The sequence below is a fragment of the Phallusia mammillata genome, chromosome 7, assembly GCF_965637545.1.
Source record: "Phallusia mammillata chromosome 7, kaPhaMamm4.hap1.1, whole genome shotgun sequence".
NCBI lineage: Eukaryota > Metazoa > Chordata > Ascidiacea > Phlebobranchia > Ascidiidae > Phallusia > Phallusia mammillata.
The window spans coordinates 9,320,626-9,338,394 of NC_137258.1; the positions used below are offsets into that span (position 1 = coordinate 9,320,626).

The 17,769-nt window shown below is 34.8% G+C and overlaps 5 protein-coding genes across 7 annotated transcripts; 3 read left to right on the forward strand and 2 right to left on the reverse strand.

Moving 5' to 3' along the window:
• The first annotated feature begins 279 nt into the window (after positions 1–279).
• Positions 280–1,920, forward strand: LOC145238247 (uncharacterized). Of its 3 annotated transcripts, XM_080101359.1 has the most exons (8): positions 287–515; positions 657–822; positions 892–990; positions 1,050–1,130; positions 1,188–1,342; positions 1,416–1,545; positions 1,609–1,717; positions 1,781–1,920. In XM_080101359.1, exons 1-8 carry the CDS (start codon positions 403–405, stop codon positions 1,918–1,920), a joined length of 993 nt encoding a protein of 330 aa, XP_079957485.1. In that variant the 5' UTR covers positions 287–402. The 3 variants fall into 3 exon arrangements, with proteins under 3 accessions (XP_079957486.1, XP_079957484.1, XP_079957485.1); XM_080101358.1 differs by having other exon boundaries at positions 283–515; positions 1,416–1,717; XM_080101360.1 differs by lacking the exon at positions 1,050–1,130 and having other exon boundaries at positions 280–515; positions 1,416–1,717.
• LOC145238244 (actin-related protein 6-like) lies at positions 1,539–4,700 on the reverse strand. Its single transcript, XM_080101355.1, has 10 exons — positions 4,548–4,700; positions 4,279–4,465; positions 4,048–4,194; positions 3,879–3,991; positions 3,722–3,818; positions 3,496–3,633; positions 3,189–3,363; positions 2,981–3,119; positions 2,167–2,320; positions 1,539–1,960 (listed from the first exon to the last, which is right to left on the reverse strand). The coding sequence occupies exons 1-9, from the start codon at positions 4,619–4,621 to the stop codon at positions 2,188–2,190; spliced, it is 1,203 nt and encodes a 400-aa protein (XP_079957481.1). The 5' UTR covers positions 4,622–4,700; the 3' UTR covers positions 1,539–1,960; positions 2,167–2,187.
• Positions 4,701–4,759: 59 nt separating this feature from the next.
• LOC145238253 (EF-hand calcium-binding domain-containing protein 3-like) lies at positions 4,760–7,095 on the forward strand. Its single transcript, XM_080101367.1, has 9 exons — positions 4,760–4,997; positions 5,061–5,220; positions 5,310–5,423; positions 5,605–5,748; positions 5,816–5,960; positions 6,160–6,294; positions 6,357–6,525; positions 6,601–6,734; positions 6,792–7,095. Exons 1-9 carry the CDS (start codon positions 4,894–4,896, stop codon positions 6,911–6,913), a joined length of 1,227 nt encoding a protein of 408 aa, XP_079957493.1. The 5' UTR covers positions 4,760–4,893; the 3' UTR covers positions 6,914–7,095.
• A 41-nt stretch (positions 7,096–7,136) lies between these two features.
• Positions 7,137–9,103, forward strand: LOC145238246 (ATP-dependent (S)-NAD(P)H-hydrate dehydratase-like). Its single transcript, XM_080101357.1, has 9 exons — positions 7,137–7,288; positions 7,367–7,513; positions 7,587–7,632; positions 7,796–7,884; positions 8,011–8,170; positions 8,243–8,347; positions 8,408–8,525; positions 8,605–8,704; positions 8,768–9,103. Exons 1-9 carry the CDS (start codon positions 7,182–7,184, stop codon positions 8,949–8,951), a joined length of 1,056 nt encoding a protein of 351 aa, XP_079957483.1. The 5' UTR covers positions 7,137–7,181; the 3' UTR covers positions 8,952–9,103.
• A 60-nt stretch (positions 9,104–9,163) lies between these two features.
• Positions 9,164–17,421, reverse strand: LOC145238243 (mitogen-activated protein kinase 8-like). Its single transcript, XM_080101354.1, has 7 exons — positions 17,254–17,421; positions 17,010–17,190; positions 16,512–16,745; positions 16,222–16,445; positions 13,858–14,020; positions 13,007–13,242; positions 9,164–10,360 (listed from the first exon to the last, which is right to left on the reverse strand). Exons 1-7 carry the CDS (start codon positions 17,256–17,258, stop codon positions 10,081–10,083), a joined length of 1,323 nt encoding a protein of 440 aa, XP_079957480.1. The 5' UTR covers positions 17,259–17,421; the 3' UTR covers positions 9,164–10,080.
• Between the last annotated feature and the right edge of the window lie 348 nt (positions 17,422–17,769).

A 17,769-nucleotide genomic window follows, 5' to 3' on the forward strand; every position in this document is an offset into this window, starting at 1 on the left:
AAATTGGGGGACATTTGACACTTCTTTGATAAGTGTGTAAGTGTAGTAAAGGGGGAGTAGGTTAATGTATATACAATTTAATAAAATCTACAAAGGCTGTAATTTAGTGGTTGTTGATCAAGACATGAACACAAACGAAGTTTAGGAGTATTTTAAAATATTCAAGAAAGCTCAACAAAAGGATTTTCTGAGAATACATAAGGATATTTAGTATGTAATGCACATTTAAGAAAGAAAGCTGGCAATGTTTATGTGATCCATTGCATTGCAAACGAAAACAAGACAACATTATCGCATTAAAGGGGTTTTACCTGAGTGCTTACATGCATTTTCGTTGGGAATATCGCCACCTGGCGGTTGTGACTGTATAACTATAAAACTTGCAATACATGTTAATTCAAAATGGAAGATATCATTAGAAAAGAACTAACTGAGGTCGAAAAAAGTCTTATGAGCAAAGTGGATGGTATACAAATCATTGCATGTCACCGCAACTTGATTTCTGTAAAAGTACTGTAAGTTTAAAAAATTTAAACTTTGGTTAAGATTGTATTGTGCTTAAAATTAGTTTACTGTGTGCAATTTTTTTAAATCAAAGATAGCAGAAAGATTATGCATTACGTTTTGTAATGTTGTAGATTTTTGTTTGCTTGCAGAAAAACAAAACACAGGGAATTAACCGCCTCAATTCAATTCCCAAAAGATTATCCAAAGTCAATTTTGCTGATTGAAATTAAAAGCAAAGTTTTTCCACCAAGCCTTGTTAACCACATTAGTCAAATATGCGACCAGGAGTTGAAAAAATATGTCGGACAAAAGCAGGTTCGAATATTTTGTATTTTTCTCGAAAAACACAGTTTAATTATATATTTGTTTACTGTATCTTTTTAGGTCGTGCTACTGATCAAGTTTTTACGAAAGTTCCTTGATGAAAATCCATTATTGCCATGCAGAGATGAGCTAACAGCTGTTAAGAAAAATATACTCCAGGTAATACAGATGTTACATCCAATGACCTGAATGTTACAACTCTTTATGTTTTGCTCCAGGAAGGTGTTGATAGCATAAAAATGAAGCAGAAACAGGGACAAGTTTCTGTCCATGTAAAGCAAGAACAGTATTTTCTAAAGGTGTGTTTTTTATATTTTTGTGTAGTCTAAAAGAAACCTGCTGTTTTGCTTTTTTAGTGCACAATGGTTGTTCCAGAAAACTATCCTATAGATCGCGTTGATTTAAAACTGGATAAACATAACTTTCCATCAGTAATGGCCTATTACTTCATATCCCAAGCAAAGGAGTTTGCACGACAGGCAGTTGAAGCTCCATTAAAGCGAGACCCAAAGTATGTTGTATGCATGTTTTTTTTTTTAATATACTGTGGCAAAAAATATTTCCTTTTGTTTACCAAATACAAGAAAACCAGAATTCAAACCAAGTCCACATGTTCAAAAAGTGTTGGAGTTTTTAACGAAACATTGCGCAAAACGATACCCAATTGAAATGTGTCCCATTTGTGGAAAAAGAACATTACCAGAGAATCCAGAAGTATGTTCATTTATTAAATCATTATACCTACATACATTTTGCTCTAATAAAAAAAATTTGCAGGAAATTGTGACGGATATGACACACATTAGTTATGCAGAAAGACTGTACTGTGGTCACCTATATCATCATGGTTGTTTGGACAAGTTTATGAAAACACCTCCTTTTCATGGTTAGGTTTGAAATATTAATATCACTGTATAAGTTCCTTAACAGCTAAAAATGTTTACTGCAGAAGGGAAAAAGTGTCCAAAATGTTCAGTGCGCATTTTTCATGATAAGTGGAATATCTCTCCAAAGCTTGCTGAAGAGCGCTGGGCTCACCATGAAGCCAGACAGCGGGAACTTGATGAAGTCGTGGACTTTCTCTCATGAAAACTCTCATTAGCCTTGAAGGCAAATCCTATTGCATTACCTGAGCACAACATTATTAGTATAATTAAGAGCAGTGACAATGTGAACAACTGTTCGTTATTTTTAAGCTAGCTGCAGTTATCATAGTATTAATACCCTGACATTGCCACAATTTGCAAATGAAGGAAAATAGTGTTTGTACGACGTGATCACTATTACAAACCATACTTACATAAATATACACATATATATATGTATGGTTTTTACCTGAACTGTACAAGGTATCTGTCAGATATCAGGAAAGTATTTGGCACAGGTGACTTGTCCACCCTCTTGGTAGTCCCTTTGAGATAGCCAATGTTTTTTAATTCCATCTGAATTTGACCAAGTCATTCCGCCTTGACATGCATATGTAGTTGGGCTGACAAAAAGTTTTAGATTATTAACCAAAACAATGCATAAATTAGTGATTTGACGAATACCCAGAACTCGGTATCGATGGTGTCGAACGATTTCAGTGGTATCGATACTCAGTATCGAAATATTTTGTCTCAGTTTTCGATACCAACATGCGAGTACCGAAGGCCGGTTTACACCATAAGAATATGGGCAACTTTTTGCCAATATTTGCTTCGGACAGCACAAAATCGGGAAAAAGTTCCGCCAGGTTACGTATATTTTTTCGCTATCAGTTGAAGATTACATTTTTCTGCATGCATGTGTACACGCCGAAACCACGGCCATGGCAGATAAATTAGCCAGTGATACACAACTAAGTATTAAAACAATATTTTTAAGTACTCTGTATCGAAGGTATATCGATGTGGTACTTGTACTCGGTATCGGTACTCGCTTCAATACCTGGTATCGTCCCATCACTAGCATAAATACTGTGGTCAGGCTTTGACCAAAAAAATTTCTGCACATCTACTTTTGTGAGATAGTACAAAACAAATGTACTAAAAACTAAAGTTTCGTTACCCAATAAACACACAAATTTACCACACTGATTGTGAAGAAAAGTGGGTGGCAACCTAATTGGTTAACTGCCAGTTAATAGCTGAAAACTACATTAACTTACTCTGGTGGAAGAGTTATAAATATTTCCTGCTCATCAGGGGCCAATTCACGGACATCATGCTCCAACCTCTCTTTAAAATTGGGAAACAAACAATTTCCACCAATCAGAAGTATGTTTCTTAGTAGATGTGGTCTATATTCTAAAAAAAGATTTCTTTCAACAAAAGAGTAAAATTTGCATTTGACATTTCTGGCAATTAACTACAAACTTTCTGGGCACTTGGAGATGGAATGAAGGATTCCCTCGGCCAAACCCATTTGTGAAATTCCGACATCTGATGGATGAAATAGGATTTCAGGCACAGTAAATCTTTCAACTGTTAATCGTATGGTCTGTTCTTGGGTTTTTGACTTGGGATTAGGTTTTTTTGATTCTTCAACAGGCTATAGAAAAATATACTTTGTCATCTAATATACTTTTGAGGCTATGGTTTTTACTTTCTTTTTCAGTGTGTTTGGTCTTGACCTCTTAATTTAAAATTTACTACAAATTCGGTACCACTTTCAACACAGTACCTTAATATAACCTCTCTTGATCTGTGTGTAGTCAGGCAGAACATAGTCTCGCAACACAGTGTTCTCTTTTCCTTTCTTTTTACAAGTTGCCATTTCCTCATTAAAACTCATACTGATGTAACAAGCATCTTCCTTTACCTGCACAAAACAGTAAAGTTATGTATATTGCTGAATACAACAATAATGTATGTAAACATTTGATAGTTAAATATCCATAAACAGTAACCTGATTCATGACATAGGTTTCATCCATGACCTGAAGCTGTCTGTAGGAAATCACCTCTTTCAGATGATTTGTTATTAGCTTTCCACCTACATCAATTCTACAACATAAGAAAACAAAGTTACTTGTTTATGCTTTTAACTGTTTTGCAGAAATATACCTGCAAACTGCTTCCACGATCTTACGATTTTTATAGTATGGCACAATGTGTGTAAAAGAGTATCCAGAGTCAACAACAAGGCAACAGTTCTCTTCTGGATTGTCATGTGAATACTACATACAAAATAATATATTACTAAGTATTTTTTCAGAGCATAAATGTACCATACCTGATAGCTGGCCAAAGTAGATGCATTAATCCTTATAATATTGTTAAATTCATACTCCTCAAAGAATATCTCATTCATTGATTCTTGTATTGAAGCAAAATTAAAATGAGGTTCAGTAACAATAACACTTGTTTCATTGAACTTCAGCTTTGCAAGAAAAAATAATAATTGAAGCTTGACAAGAACATATGTAGTGTTTTAGTACACCCATGGGCAAACGCGTTAACTTACATTTAAAACATCTTTTCCGAAAATGAAATCCCAAATCTGACGTTGAACGTCCCAATTAAGAAGGTAGCCCTTTTGAAATGGCAACACATAAAATAGACTCGAAAAATCTTTACAAGAATCAATACGACTAGACACAAAGCTTTTCCTGCGTTCCGTTTTGGAACGAAATATGCTGTTCGGCACGGTTCTGAAAATATTTGAAAATGAGAGTGTATATTCAAGTTATTCAACCAACAACAAAAATAAATAAAAAACAATCCTAAACGTACCTTACCACCGTTTCACCGGACCGACAAATTTTAAGGGTACAAGCTCCATTATCCAACACAACCACGTTTTTCATTGTAACTAATACTCTAATGTACAAACAGGTTTACTATCGTTGGACCGTTTTACATGAGGCAGCGGTAACTCAGCAAAAAGATAAACACCGCGCCAAATGTAACCGCTACATTTAACCGCTGTTGTTTAGTGGTGTAAAACGTCACATCCACAACTGTGATGTCACAAAACAAGTTAATGGTTAGAAGTGGTGACATGTTGTTGTTAGATTAACTCGTAAGAAGTATTCAGTAACATATCGTGTAAACAAAAAATGTATTTTGATGCATAAAAATGCCACAGACACAAACCGGTTCGTTCGATGGTGGCATCGCGGCTGAAGTCACCCAGCAAAAGTCCATCTGCAAAAAACACTCCGTGGATGTTTCAACGACACGGTAAGTGAATTACAATCAATTAAAAAAATTTATACCGTTTTTAACAATCTTGTATGGTTACAGAACCGCAACTGTTTTAAAGAAAGTTAAGCTGCCTGCCATTGGCAACAACGAAAATAATGGAAATGGAAAACCTGTTATGAAACTAGACCCAACACGTTTAACACCATCAAGTAAACATCTTACTAAACGACAACAAAAAGCATTTTTCCAGGCGTTTCAGGTAAATAACCTGCAATCGATAGTGATTTGAGAAGTCGATCACCTTCTTTTTTTGTTTTGTTGGTAAACCACGTTTATGTATTCAATTAGTTTTTCGATCACAAACGGAACGGCAGAATTAGTTGTGAGGAATTTATCGAGACGTTGCGCCGAGTGGGAGTAACTGTTAACGAAAAGGTTGTCTACGACCTGATTGTTGCCCAGGTAGGGAATATCATATAGGACCCAACTACTACCATCAAACTATTATCGCATTTTCGGCACAATATCATAAAATTACAGTATTGTACTGCTCTATAAATAGCCTACATCGGTTCACAATCGTAACAGTGGTCATATCTTTTAGCTTAAACGTAGCACGGTCTATAATATTTAAAACGTGTAGGACGAAAATGAAAATGGAGAAATGGACTTTGAGGAATATCTTAACTTTATGACCAACGAAGACATATTTATGTCCATGGTTGGAGCTGGTATGAACCAACAGCAACCATCTAAACCGGATGATAAAGACTTTTTAATGTACCAGGTTTGTGGTTCGAGTGCATGTATTAACAACATGCGGGTACAGTGGCCGCTGCATTTCGATTTTTAAGGTTCTGTCCAAGTTTATCAAAAAAAGCGTTTTGGAGGAGACGCAGCGAATGGAGATCGTCGGTTATTACACAAGAAAGCTAAAAAAAGTAGCTAAGAAACATATTTTGATGCATGCGGCACACGTTGTACACCACTACGCAGACGGTAGGCTTCTTAGTTAAAAAGAGCTAAATTTGTGGCTTCGGCAAGAGAAATTGGCTTATATACGCGCCAAAAACATTAATGTGCAACAATTAAGTATGGCAAATGTTTATAAGTAGGCAATAATCTGAAAAAAAAAAATTTCATTTAACATCATTAGTATAAAAAACGGGTCTGAAAAGAAAATTATCCGATTTTCAAGGGGCGCGCTCTCTTGGTTTGACCGAGAAGGAGATCTTTAATCAAATCGAAAGCATTAAGCTGCAAAACGAAGGAGATGAAATGAAAAGAAACAGTCCTTATGCTCGACCCATTCAACTGATTTTAACGGCCACAAGTAAGTTTTTTTTAAAACGACATTAAGCGCAATAAGCGAGCAATCTTTTCATTGCATTTCAGAAACGAACAAGTCTGGTAGAAACATCATAAAACAGCCGGGATGGAACACCAGGCAAATATCAGCCTACCGAGTTCGTCTACCCCGTATTGATGTCACCGAATCGAAAACGTTTGAGAATGTTCACGAAATTCGAAAAAAGGTCGATGCCGTTAAAGAAGACTATTACTGGTATTTTTTGATGATGAAACCTCATTCTTCAGCCCATTAGTGCGTGTTATCGCAATGCCTTATTTTAATGCGTAGGAATTTATCTAAGGCTCAGAAGAAGAATTTTGACGAGCTTTGGAAGGACCTTCATATAACAAACATTTCGACTTCGCGGTTGAAATCGATGATGAAAGAGGTGTTTGGCACTTACACTGCCAGCAGACTTACCGGTGAGTATAAACATGCATTCAAGTTTTACGTTTTTACATCTGTCCGTTTTGACTCAGGTTGCCGCGGAAGACATGCACCAAAACAACCTCAAGGCGGCATCAGACCCAAACTTGTAGCTGGTCAGCACTATAACAGCCCCAATGTCAATGCGAAACCCCGCATTCTCGCAGGAGTTTAAATAAACCGAGATGAGTTCCCTCATTTATACGCTGAAAGCTTGATATGAAATAAATTATTGTCATGTTGATTTAGGGAAACTCCCTATATCGACAAATGCATTCGTGTTTACTTTTTGCTACAAAGCTGTTTGTTGTTCAGGAAACGTACGGTTTTACGTCGTTTTTTTGCCCCAACAATATTTTTGGTAGTTTCTTAGCAATAACACTTGTTACCAATAAAAACCCTGCTTTTGTTTAATAGTCTAAAACAAAAATTTTAATAATGCAATGAACAAACTAAAACCATCAAGACTGGTTGTTGGGATTAAGCTACTGCAAATTTTTTTCTGGAATGAAGCAAAAGTGTTTGCTGTGGGTGGAGAAACTTGTTCAAGGTCAGTGAGAGTATTTGTTTTTCTGTAATCTAGTAAATTTACATCTAACAACATAACAAGTGGACATTAACTTAACAGATCATACCTCTCACACACCAAGATGAATTGTGCAATGCAGAATGACTCACAAGTGATTGAAGATATTAACAAAATAATACCCCCACTAACGTATTCCCAACACAAAGGTCAAGCCGGGAGGATTGGTATCGTAGGTGGCAGTGAAGAGTAAGTGTGTAATTTGTTGTTTTTGCGTATTGTGTTTTTTTTTTTTTTTACAGTTTACTTTTGGTGCTCACAGATATACTGGTGCTCCTTACTTTGCTGCTATATCAGCTTTAAAAGTGGTAAGTGTCTCCTAATTTGGCGTGACTTGGGATCAAAAACACACACATTTTTTGTTTTGACATCGGGGTTATTTATTCTGGTTAATATGTCTAAAAAGGGTTTACATAAAGTAGAGGTTTGTTTAGTCATCACCTTGTTACATTAAAGATCTTTTGTTTTTAGGGAGCTGATCTTGCACATGTTTTTTGTCCTTCTGCTGCTTCACCTGTAATCAAATCTTATAGCCCTGAACTTATTGTCCACCCTCTTTTGTAAGTATTTCTGTTTTAAGATCACAAAACACAGTTGTTTGTGATCGCAAAACACAGATCACAAAACAAAAAGATCAGTTTTAATGCAACTTTGTAAAACATTATTGTTTTACTATCAATTATCAGAGACAAGGAAGATGACCTTACTGCCATTAAAGATTGGCTTCCAAGGCTTGGTTCTGTGGTAATTGGTCCAGGATTGGGAAGACTCTCATCAACTATGCAAACTGTGAAAGACATAATTGCTGAACTAAAAGAACTAAGTACACCAATTGTAATTGATGCAGTAAGCAATATTTTTATGTTTTTATGTGGGAAACTCAATGCAAATGGTATAATATGGTATTTTTTGGTTTAGGATGGACTGTTTCTTGTCACACAAGATCCAGATGTGATCCTGGGGTACAAAAGAGCAATTCTAACTCCAAACGTTGTTGAGTTTAGACGACTGGCTAATGCCATGGTACATATAACACTAAAAAAATGAAAAATTAATGTGAACCATAATTGTTTGAAAACACAGAATATTGAAGCAAGAAATGATGACCCTGTTCAGGAAACGATTGATCTTAGCAAAGCTTTAGGAGATGTGACTATTGTTAGAAAAGGGAAGGTGGATATTATTGCCCATGGTGATCAAGGTAGGTCCTTTTTGTAATTTAACAGATTTGTTTGCACTTTAAAAGATTGTGGAGTAAACTTGTGTTGCTTTTGTTTTAGTTCTTAAAGTCACAGAAGATGGAAGTCCCAGACGATGTGGTGGACAAGGCGATCTTCTTTCTGGTTCAATGGCAACCTTTGCATTTTGGGCATACAAAAAGTAAGTGGGGAAATGCTACAATTGTTTTTAGAGCAATTTAAAATGCATCTTTTTTAATGAAAGCGAAACCAAAGTCACCGCAAATCCTGGGGCAGTAGCTGCTTATGGAGCCTGTATGCTGACTAAGAAATGTGCATCATTAGCATTTGTGAAATACGGCAGATCAACCACAACAACCGACCTCATTGCTGAGATCCATACTGTATTTGAGGGCACATTTGAAATTTTTAGCAATAAAAATCTTTAAAGTTCAATTACCCTTTTTGAAGTAGCCTCCTGCATATGTTATTTTTTACCTTCAATTTATGTTTGTTGCTTCGCAGTAAATTGTGATAATTTTTGCAAGGTACAATTTGTCATTGTGTATGATTTCATGGCAAATATAACTTAATAGTTACAGTGTATGTGTGTTTGCTACAAGAACAAAATCTTCCCACTGCAAAACTCACAAACACATAATTGTAACCTGCATTTTGACATTATATTTTGGCTACAAAACACAGAACATCAAAATGACTACAATATTAATTTGTCAAGTGCTAGGTATCGTTAGCAATTGCCTACAAACATTATGAGATTCAATAAATTGAAAGCATGGTACTGTTACATTTAACTTTATAACATTTTTATAAACACAACAAAGTATAGCGGCACATAAACAAACGGCTGAATAATAATTGCTAGGTACATGCAGAATGCAACAGGCACTTGACTTTGAGGAAAGTTAATTTGCACTGAATTCTGTTTTTGAAAAATATGGATTTACACCAACACATTTTTAAAGTCTAAGAAATGCTCAATTAGCAGCTTTGCCACAAACCCAAAGTAAAAAGTTGTGTGCTAAAATGACAAAGATAACTTTAAATAGGTATACAACATCGGCAGGGACAATGCTTAAATTGGAATGGAGAAATCACTCTTATACATTTAATTGGTTAATCAAAAGTCATGATACAATAATCAATATTTCATGTATAATAATTGACAATAGCCAACACAAAAACATCCCCTTATAAAAAGTCAACCCATTATGGCTGTGACAAATCAAAATACAAACAGGAATTGATATGCTGGATTTACACCAGCGCAAGAAAAAAACAACAACCAGGTTTATAAAAAACAAACAAACAAATGCATATCACAACAAACGTAAAAATAATTCAAATAAATCCATGACAGGTTCTCATATCCCTCTTAGAATGACTGAATGGATGCTATTAAATGATAGCATGGTCCACTTTGTATTCCTTTGCAACTGTTTTTACTTTAAACTTCCTCTGCCACAAACAAATTTGCATAAAACAAAATCAGCAAGCACCGCCTTACATCTGAACTTCTACAGTAGTTATTCACATTCTTAGTTTGTAGTTGCAAGGTTAAGACTTAGAAGGGGTTGGTTCAGTAGAGGCAGTGGTTTGCACAACTCCATTCTCACTTTTTGTGTCTTTTGAAGATTTGGTACCTTCCTGGCCTTTAGTGGCCTCCTCTGGCAGTGTAGTGGGGGCAAGCGGTTTGGGAACAGTAGTGTCAATTGAGTCCCACAATTTGACTTCTTTCCAAATAACCTCCTTCCATTTTTCAACTGAAAACTCTGCTTCATCAATAGAATTGTCACCAAGTTTGGGAACAGGCCCTTCTACTTCACTCACATCATACCTAAAATTTTACATTTTTTATTTTATTAAAGTGCATCAGGTCAGTTTTATTCAAATTAAGGACCAATGTAAGCACGTTAACATTAATTTATTTTTTGCAAAATTTGGATGGAGGTTGTTTGTAATGTGATTTAACAATAATTTTACACAATACATTTTTCTGAAAAAACTAGAAGGGTGGCTTAGCACATTTTGTTGTTGCATTTACACTATAACCTATTTTAAAACATTAATATATTTCCTATGCTTATTTTGTATTGGGTCCCATATTAGCCATAGTCTTTTATAACCTTAGTCGTTTCTGCAGGCAAAAACTCATGGGTCCCCACACATGCAAAGTTGAAAATAATGCAATTCAAGAGATAACCATGAGAAATTCGAGTGTTGTAAGGTAAAACACAGTGAATAATATATAAATAATAATACTATGTACAATACAAACTATAAAATTAGATTCACCCCAGATATTGTTTGAAGTATGTCCTATTTAACGTTTTAAAAAACTGACCCATTTTAGGGGGCTAGTAGGGTAACTAATGGGGTTAGACATACAAACTAAAAAATATATAAAAATCACAATGACTCAATCAATAGTACTGCAAAATTTCAGCCCAATCCGCCAATGTTTAAAATTTCGACCACTAGAGGTGTTTTGAGCAACAACTGTTAATGTTTCTGACGTCATAGGGCTGTTAACAAGCCCCTAACTGCCATGGCGCAAAAACGTCCACCAAGCAACCCACCAACGAGCAACATACAACTGGTTGGGTTGCCCTTGTAACACTATTGCGCCAAAGAAATCTTTCGTTTGTGGTGCCCAGTAACATACAAATTTGTTTTACACTTTAGGGACTTGTGGGGTAAATGTTAGGACTACAGGGTTGAACACAACAATCGACACCTATAAATGGCATACTCTCCAAGAAATCCAAATTTCAGCCAATTCTGACACTGTTTAAAAACTCACCCATTTTAGGGGGCTAGCGGGGTAATTACTGACGTATAAACAAAAACAAAATGGGATGCACATCTACATGAATATATCTACCATCTGTGTAAATTTCAGCCAAATCCATCAAACATTTGATGGAAAAACGAGTCGGACAAACTTTGGGGAAAAAATACCCATTTTAGGGGGCTAGCGGGGTAAATACTGGGGTTATCAACAAAAACAAAGTGGGATGAACATCTACATAACTATATCTACCATCTGTGTAAATTTCAGCCAAATCCATTAAACATTTGATAGAAAAACGAGTCGGACAAACTTTGGGAAGAAAAAAAAGAAAGAAAAAACAAACAAACAAACAATTTGAGTAAAATCAATATGTGTCCCCTTCAGGGAAGGGGACCCATAATAAAATGTAACCAGTGTGTCACAACCACTGTTTTTTTAAGGCTGTTATCGATACAAATCATTTGTCTGTATTCACAAATGCTGACAGGTAATTGAAATCGAAATAAAACAGGTAAAACCAATGCAGCAATAGACTTGGGAAAAATTTCAACACCTAACCTTGTGTAAATGCCTGTCATGTAGGCATGAAATTATGTTTACTGTATGACAGAGTAAAAACAAAAAAAATGTCCTGTACCATTACAAAGTGATATGGTGTGCTTATGATTACAATACAAGCCTTAAGAGGAGCTAATTGGCTTGTGCTTCCTTGTTTTTGTGCCATGTTGGCTGCTGGATTGAGAAAAAATGGCTTTCATTTCCCTATTTTTTGGATAAATTTTGTTGGCTGTTGGATTAATATACTTCAAAATGAATAATCTCAATGTCATTTATGCTGAAATCAATTTCAGTTTTAAATATTTTAACCCAAAACATTTATTTCTTTTTTTACCATGCCACAGCACATTTGTTTCAAGTGGTCAGCCAATCACATTTGTTATCTCTTGACCTGTGTCAGGACTAATTGATTTTATTCCCAGGGTGAAATACAGGGTATGTAAGAAAAGGTCACCAGATGTGGCAAACAGCATTCAGTGCTAGAAAGAGTAATTAAATAACACAGTTGCTAAATGGGCAATGCTTTGACACTGTAGCGAAGATATGTCCGTTTGTCATTTGGGTATGGATTTATTGAGTACTCCTTTTTCATTTTTTGAGGACCCTCAGTTACAACAAACTTATCATTGCACAAACATTATGATTTTATTCATTAATTGTTGAAATGTTTAAGTGTAATGATTTGTTTGACAGATTATGTTAAGTTGCTGTTTATATAGTCCATTTTGACAGAATTAAACATTAAACCATCATATATCAAACTGGGTAATTAATAGAAAAAACAATTGTTTCTTCTTCAGGGAAGGGAAACTTTTCAAAATAATTATTTAATATTTCTAGAATGAAAACTGTCAACACTGTTTTATGCAGCTTGTTTATCCAAAGATTACAAATTTTCGGAAAAATTTATGCAATAGATTATTTGGTTTAAACTGTATTAAGCTAGGTTCTGTGCATTTCTGCAATTAAACAGAATCAAAGTGCCCACTTTATTATACATTGCAACTACGTACCATATTTAGAAGTAATACATATTCTTAAATGGTTACCATGTTGCTGAACACAACCCACTGACAGTTTGTTTAACATCGCAACTAGGCTAACAGCAAAACCCACATATTTCCAACCTACCAGACTTTGATGTATGGATGCTGAAGTGCATCATCGACAGTTATGCGATCAATTGGATCAACGACAAGCATTTTTGCAAGTAAATCCCTAGCTTGACTTGCACGAAGTCGACCATTACTCTCAGAGTCAGCAGGAAATAGGGAATCAGGAAAAAGTCTATGGATTGGATGTCCTCGTTGTAGTGGTCGGTTTAGGACATAGTTTCTCACCGTTGGTTGAAGTTTGTTAATGAAGTCCTAATAAAACAAAACACTTGATTATAGTCCATTACCTCTACACCATGCCAAAGTTACGGATGTATTTTTTTGTGAAAAAGGGGTGTGTAGTTCTAGACCAGACAAAAACAATCAACATCTGCTTTAAGGCAACCCTGATGTTTAACCATTGTCTGGAGAAAATGATTTTTTCTATTCCTTAAAAGGTGGTGTGCACATGCGTTTCCTATTTTTTAGCATAGCAGACAGGTGGGTTATGAACGAATTTAAAAACAGATGTGTGAATTCAAATAAGGTGAACAAAATCCCACTTAAACAGGCAACGCTTTATACTCCTACTCCTTTTTACCTATTTTGCTGTGGTGTGTCAACCCAGCCAAAATAGAGTAATTTACCTTATTCAGGATTATAGACAGAAAATCAATTATTCTGCCAGGGATAAGAGTTATAGCAACCTTATTCGACAGGGAAAGTGTAAATTAGCACCTCTGTCAACAATATGTACCTGATATTCTGGAAATTTGGTTGATCGACTGAAGGACTTGGTAAATTGGAATTCCTATTAACTGGTTTTGTCTATACCAGGGGTCAATTAAAATTTTATTATTAATATGTTACATTACATGCAGTTTGTACCTGGGATGGTGTTCCCAGTTGTTCTGTAATTTTGTTCCACTGATCTATGTGGTCAGTTCCTGGAAATAAAACCTGGCCTCGAATCATTTCACCAAATATACATCCAACTGACCAAATATCAACAACTTCTTGATATCCCATGCCAAGAATTACCTCAGGTGCTCTAAGTGGAAATAAATTTTGTTTAAATTTCTAAACAGTAAAAAGCACAACCAATGCAACTTAAAAGCTGTCAACTACAGGCTACCTTATAAGTACTTAATTTAAAACAAAAGCATATGTGTCTTGGTATAGTGTGGGGTAAACAAATGTGTATTTTTTCATGCCTTAAATCTATTTCAAGTTGTTATTCCTAAGAACTCAAATTGTATATAACTGTTATTCCTAAGAACTCAAATAAGAAGAACCATACAAATATGGACAGCTTACAAAACTAAGCAGATTTAAGTCAACTATTGATTTTGTTCATGTTGAGAGTTGTTAGCTAAACCGACATGTTAAAATGTTACCAGTAACAAATTTATTTTTAAGTCAGGGCTTATAAAGTTTTTTACCCTACCAGTTGTATGACTTACAATTTGGGTAGGCTTATAATTCAAGACTGCTTACATCTTTAATGTCACAATGACATTTTTTGACAGCCTTTACAATACAAATTGTGCTTTTTCGTTAGCATGCAAACATTACTTACATGAATTTCTTCAAGACTTACATACGAGTTATATATATATTATAGTCAAGTGGGGTTTGTTGCCAAACTTTTATTTTACAAAAGGAAACAAAAGGTCAGTTTTTCTTCCCAACAAAGCTGATAGGACTACTTTTATAGTTATGTGACAAGTTTTTGATTTTACGAAAAAACAAAAAAAATATTTGACAAAAACTGTTGTTCTTTTTTAACCCGAAAAAGGTACAAAAAAAAACAATGTCGGGGTAAAAAAAACAAGTGGACATTAGGACCATTTTAAAAAAAATTAAGAGGCAGTTGGAACTTCAATTCAATTATATATATGAACTTAATCAACCATCTTAAAGTCAAACATAAGACAGAAATTTCATTAACAACTCTGTTACAATCAATAAGCCAAAAAAACACGAGCCACACAAAATTCTTTGTTTTCGAAATTTTACAAACCAAACTTTACAGCAGTTAGTAAACTGTTTGTAAATTAATAAAACGCTTTCAAATTGGTGCTAAGACTTTCCATGGCTTTGTACCTTTATTGCACTGCATTTATTGCCTTTGATTTGGTCTTTTTTGTCATTTACCAGTCTTTTGTTGGTATGCAACTAGGTTTAAATAGAGCTCACCCACTTGCTGACTGGTCATGTAACCTAAAACCTTATTGAAATAAAGTTTAATTTTCTACCCCAAACTGCTTGAATTACCACATAATGATTTGATAACCTATTTTTCTTACTTTGTAGCATTTTTCTTTAGGCCTGGATCCCAATTTGTACTTTTAGCCATGCAGGTATACTTTTTGGTAAAAAATTCTCCAAAACTGGGCCCCCAAAGCAATTTTATACAACTTTGGTTTAAGTACATGTTTTATAGGCTTTCTTTTTTATTTTCTAAACTTCCAGGTGACAAATAAAATGTTTGGGCAAAAAAAATTTTTGGGGTGCAAAAAATACATAGTTTTTTATTACCCCATTCCTATAGAACTGTTTGGGGTAAAAACGAACAACAAGATATCTGAAAAAATTTAGAAGCTAGCCAAGTAGAGTCTTTTTTGTTTAATAGGTCATAGTTATGACACAACACAGAACAAAGGTTATTGACACCAAACTTGTAATAAAAAATCTGCAGGAAAGTTTCTAAAGGTTGTTAAAGACTTTTTAACATACGAATTTTACTACTGTTGTTTCAACCTGCAGAACATTGCCTACAAACAAAATCTGAGAATGGTTTATGGCTTATTTTATTGGTAGAGAATAAATACATCCTATGAAAAAGAAACCATTTTAAAAAAAAATTTGGTTTAGCTGTGAGGGTATTGTTTTTTTACCCCAACTTCAGCAAATTTTGTTTTTACCCCATTTGACTATATAAACACAACAAAGTTTTTAAATCGTAGCTTTCGTTTGGAACAGTAGTTCCAGTATAAAAAATGGTGGTAACAATAGTTCTCATGTGACTTTTGTATTATCAGGCAAACTTTCACAAAAGATTAGGTGGGTGCCACACCTTAGACATCAGCTGATCCACACCATGAGTCATTACAAAGCATGCAAAACTTACATAAATAATTTAAAAAACTCCAGACAGATGGTGTTTTTGGCCATTTTACAGACATCTTTATTTAACAGATGCTTTTCACAACTTGCACCACAATTTTCAGATGGTTAACTATTACACACCTGTAGTATCTTGTGACAACATAAGGAGTCATCATGAAGGAACCACCAGCAGTTCTGGCAAGACCAAAGTCAAGAATTTTTAAAGTGCAATCTGATCGAACAACAATGTTTGACGGTTTCAAATCCCTATGTATAATTCCAGCTGAGTGCAAGTGCTTAATTCCGCAAAGCAATTGGTACAAAAGATAGGAAAGTCTTTCATGATCCAAATCCATTTGTATGACCTGCAAAGTTTGTGGTCAGACAAAAAAACAACAATAAGAAAATACATTAAAAAAGAAAAAAAATACCTGACAAAGACTTGCGTCCATTAGCTCCATGACTAAGTAGACATGTGAAAATTCATCAAATACTTTTTGTGGTGAAAAAACATTTAAAAGTCCAATGATATTTTTATGATTGACTGCGCGCATTAGAATTAATTCACGATATGCCCGTTTGGCATGGGTTGGATTTTGAAATGGGCGACTTAACTTCTTGATTGCGACATTCTGTCCCAGTATTGTATCATGGGCAGCACAAACCTGAAAACATACAACATCATTGTAATTCACTTTTTTACACCAATATTTTTTGTTTAAAAAATGCTTTTAGCCAAATATTACAATATACGCATGATGTTTAAGGCAAAAAAGTCAAAGTTTAAGGCGGGATGTGGGTGACAAAGATACAATACTAGATTTTAAACTTAAACTACTAATATCATAATATTATTATACTGATTTACAATATATACATGTTACGCTAGTCATTTTTGAATTGTCAGTGTGCAGAACAGGCATATTTACCATTCCTTGGGCACCAGATCCAATTGGTTTGAGGCTTTGATAACGTTTTAGGACAGTGAAAACAGAATCTGTTACTTGAACTGTATAAAACTGGGAGTTTGCAGCTGCATGGCCGCCTTGGTCCGGGGCAGGTGCTGCGGCACCCTTACTTTTGCTGTTGCTCATACTGTCATACACTTGACTGCAAAATCAAATAAACAATTTTGTAAGAGAAAAGATAAATGACAGCTTTTTTTAAACTTACCCCATATGATATTAAAAATGTTTTAGTTCCTTTGAATTTCCATTGAAGCCTGGTTCTTTTGTTTTCAACACCTCTAGGTTATTCCGATCCAATGTCATGTAATCAAATCAAACAATATTTTTCTTACTTTGAACAAAATCTGATTTCAGGTTCAAAATATATGGTGATAAACAATTTGTAAATATTGTCTTTTAACAGTTCATAAATATATAATCTACACCCGATGTTGGCAACTTTTTGTATGCAGCAGACTAAAACTAATACAGCATAAGGGGGGACATGGATGCAACCATGGCCAAGCTTGTTTTGACTAATTATTTAGTGTATAAACCAGTGATTCTTATAGCTTTTTAGGTGTACCACAAAGTAATCAGTATTTTAAAGTGCAAACAAATTTTGGTGTTTTAGGAATTAATGAAGTTGTAAATTCACTTTAACTTTTGTGTGGTCGGCCTGTTAAATGTGCCGCAGAAAGAAAATATAGTTAGTTATTGCACTGCTTGCTTACAAATTTAA

Bases quoted from the DNA above. Each gene is read 5' to 3' on its own strand.
- LOC145238243 (XM_080101354.1), bottom strand. The intron at 16,746-17,009 runs GTAAATATGCCT...GTATGTTTTCAG, and splicing joins GATCTGGTGCCCAAGGAATG to GTTTGTGCTGCCCATGATAC. The intron at 13,243-13,857 runs GTACAAACTGCA...TTGTTTTATTAG, and splicing joins AACTGGGAACACCATCCCAG to GACTTCATTAACAAACTTCA.
- LOC145238247 (XM_080101358.1), top strand. From the start codon at position 403: ATGGAAGATATCATTAGAAAAGAACTAACTGAGGTCGAAAAAAGTCTT. The intron at 1,343-1,415 runs GTATGTTGTATG...ACCAAATACAAG, and splicing joins CCATTAAAGCGAGACCCAAA to AAAACCAGAATTCAAACCAA. The intron at 1,718-1,780 runs GTTAGGTTTGAA...TGTTTACTGCAG, and splicing joins GAAAACACCTCCTTTTCATG to AAGGGAAAAAGTGTCCAAAA.
- LOC145238246 (XM_080101357.1), top strand. From the start codon at position 7,182: ATGAACAAACTAAAACCATCAAGACTGGTTGTTGGGATTAAGCTACTG. The intron at 7,633-7,795 runs GTAAGTGTCTCC...TTTTGTTTTTAG, and splicing joins CTATATCAGCTTTAAAAGTG to GGAGCTGATCTTGCACATGT. The intron at 8,526-8,604 runs GTAGGTCCTTTT...CTTTTGTTTTAG, and splicing joins TATTGCCCATGGTGATCAAG to TTCTTAAAGTCACAGAAGAT.
- LOC145238244 (XM_080101355.1), bottom strand. From the start codon at position 4,621: ATGAAAAACGTGGTTGTGTTGGATAATGGAGCTTGTACCCTTAAAATT. The intron at 4,466-4,547 runs GTACGTTTAGGA...AAATATTTTCAG, and splicing joins TCCGGTGAAACGGTGGTAAG to AACCGTGCCGAACAGCATAT. The intron at 3,819-3,878 runs GTATATTTCTGC...CTTATGTTGTAG, and splicing joins ATCGTGGAAGCAGTTTGCAG to AATTGATGTAGGTGGAAAGC.
- LOC145238253 (XM_080101367.1), top strand. From the start codon at position 4,894: ATGCCACAGACACAAACCGGTTCGTTCGATGGTGGCATCGCGGCTGAA. The intron at 4,998-5,060 runs GTAAGTGAATTA...GTATGGTTACAG, and splicing joins GTGGATGTTTCAACGACACG to AACCGCAACTGTTTTAAAGA. The intron at 5,221-5,309 runs GTAAATAACCTG...GTATTCAATTAG, and splicing joins CATTTTTCCAGGCGTTTCAG to TTTTTCGATCACAAACGGAA.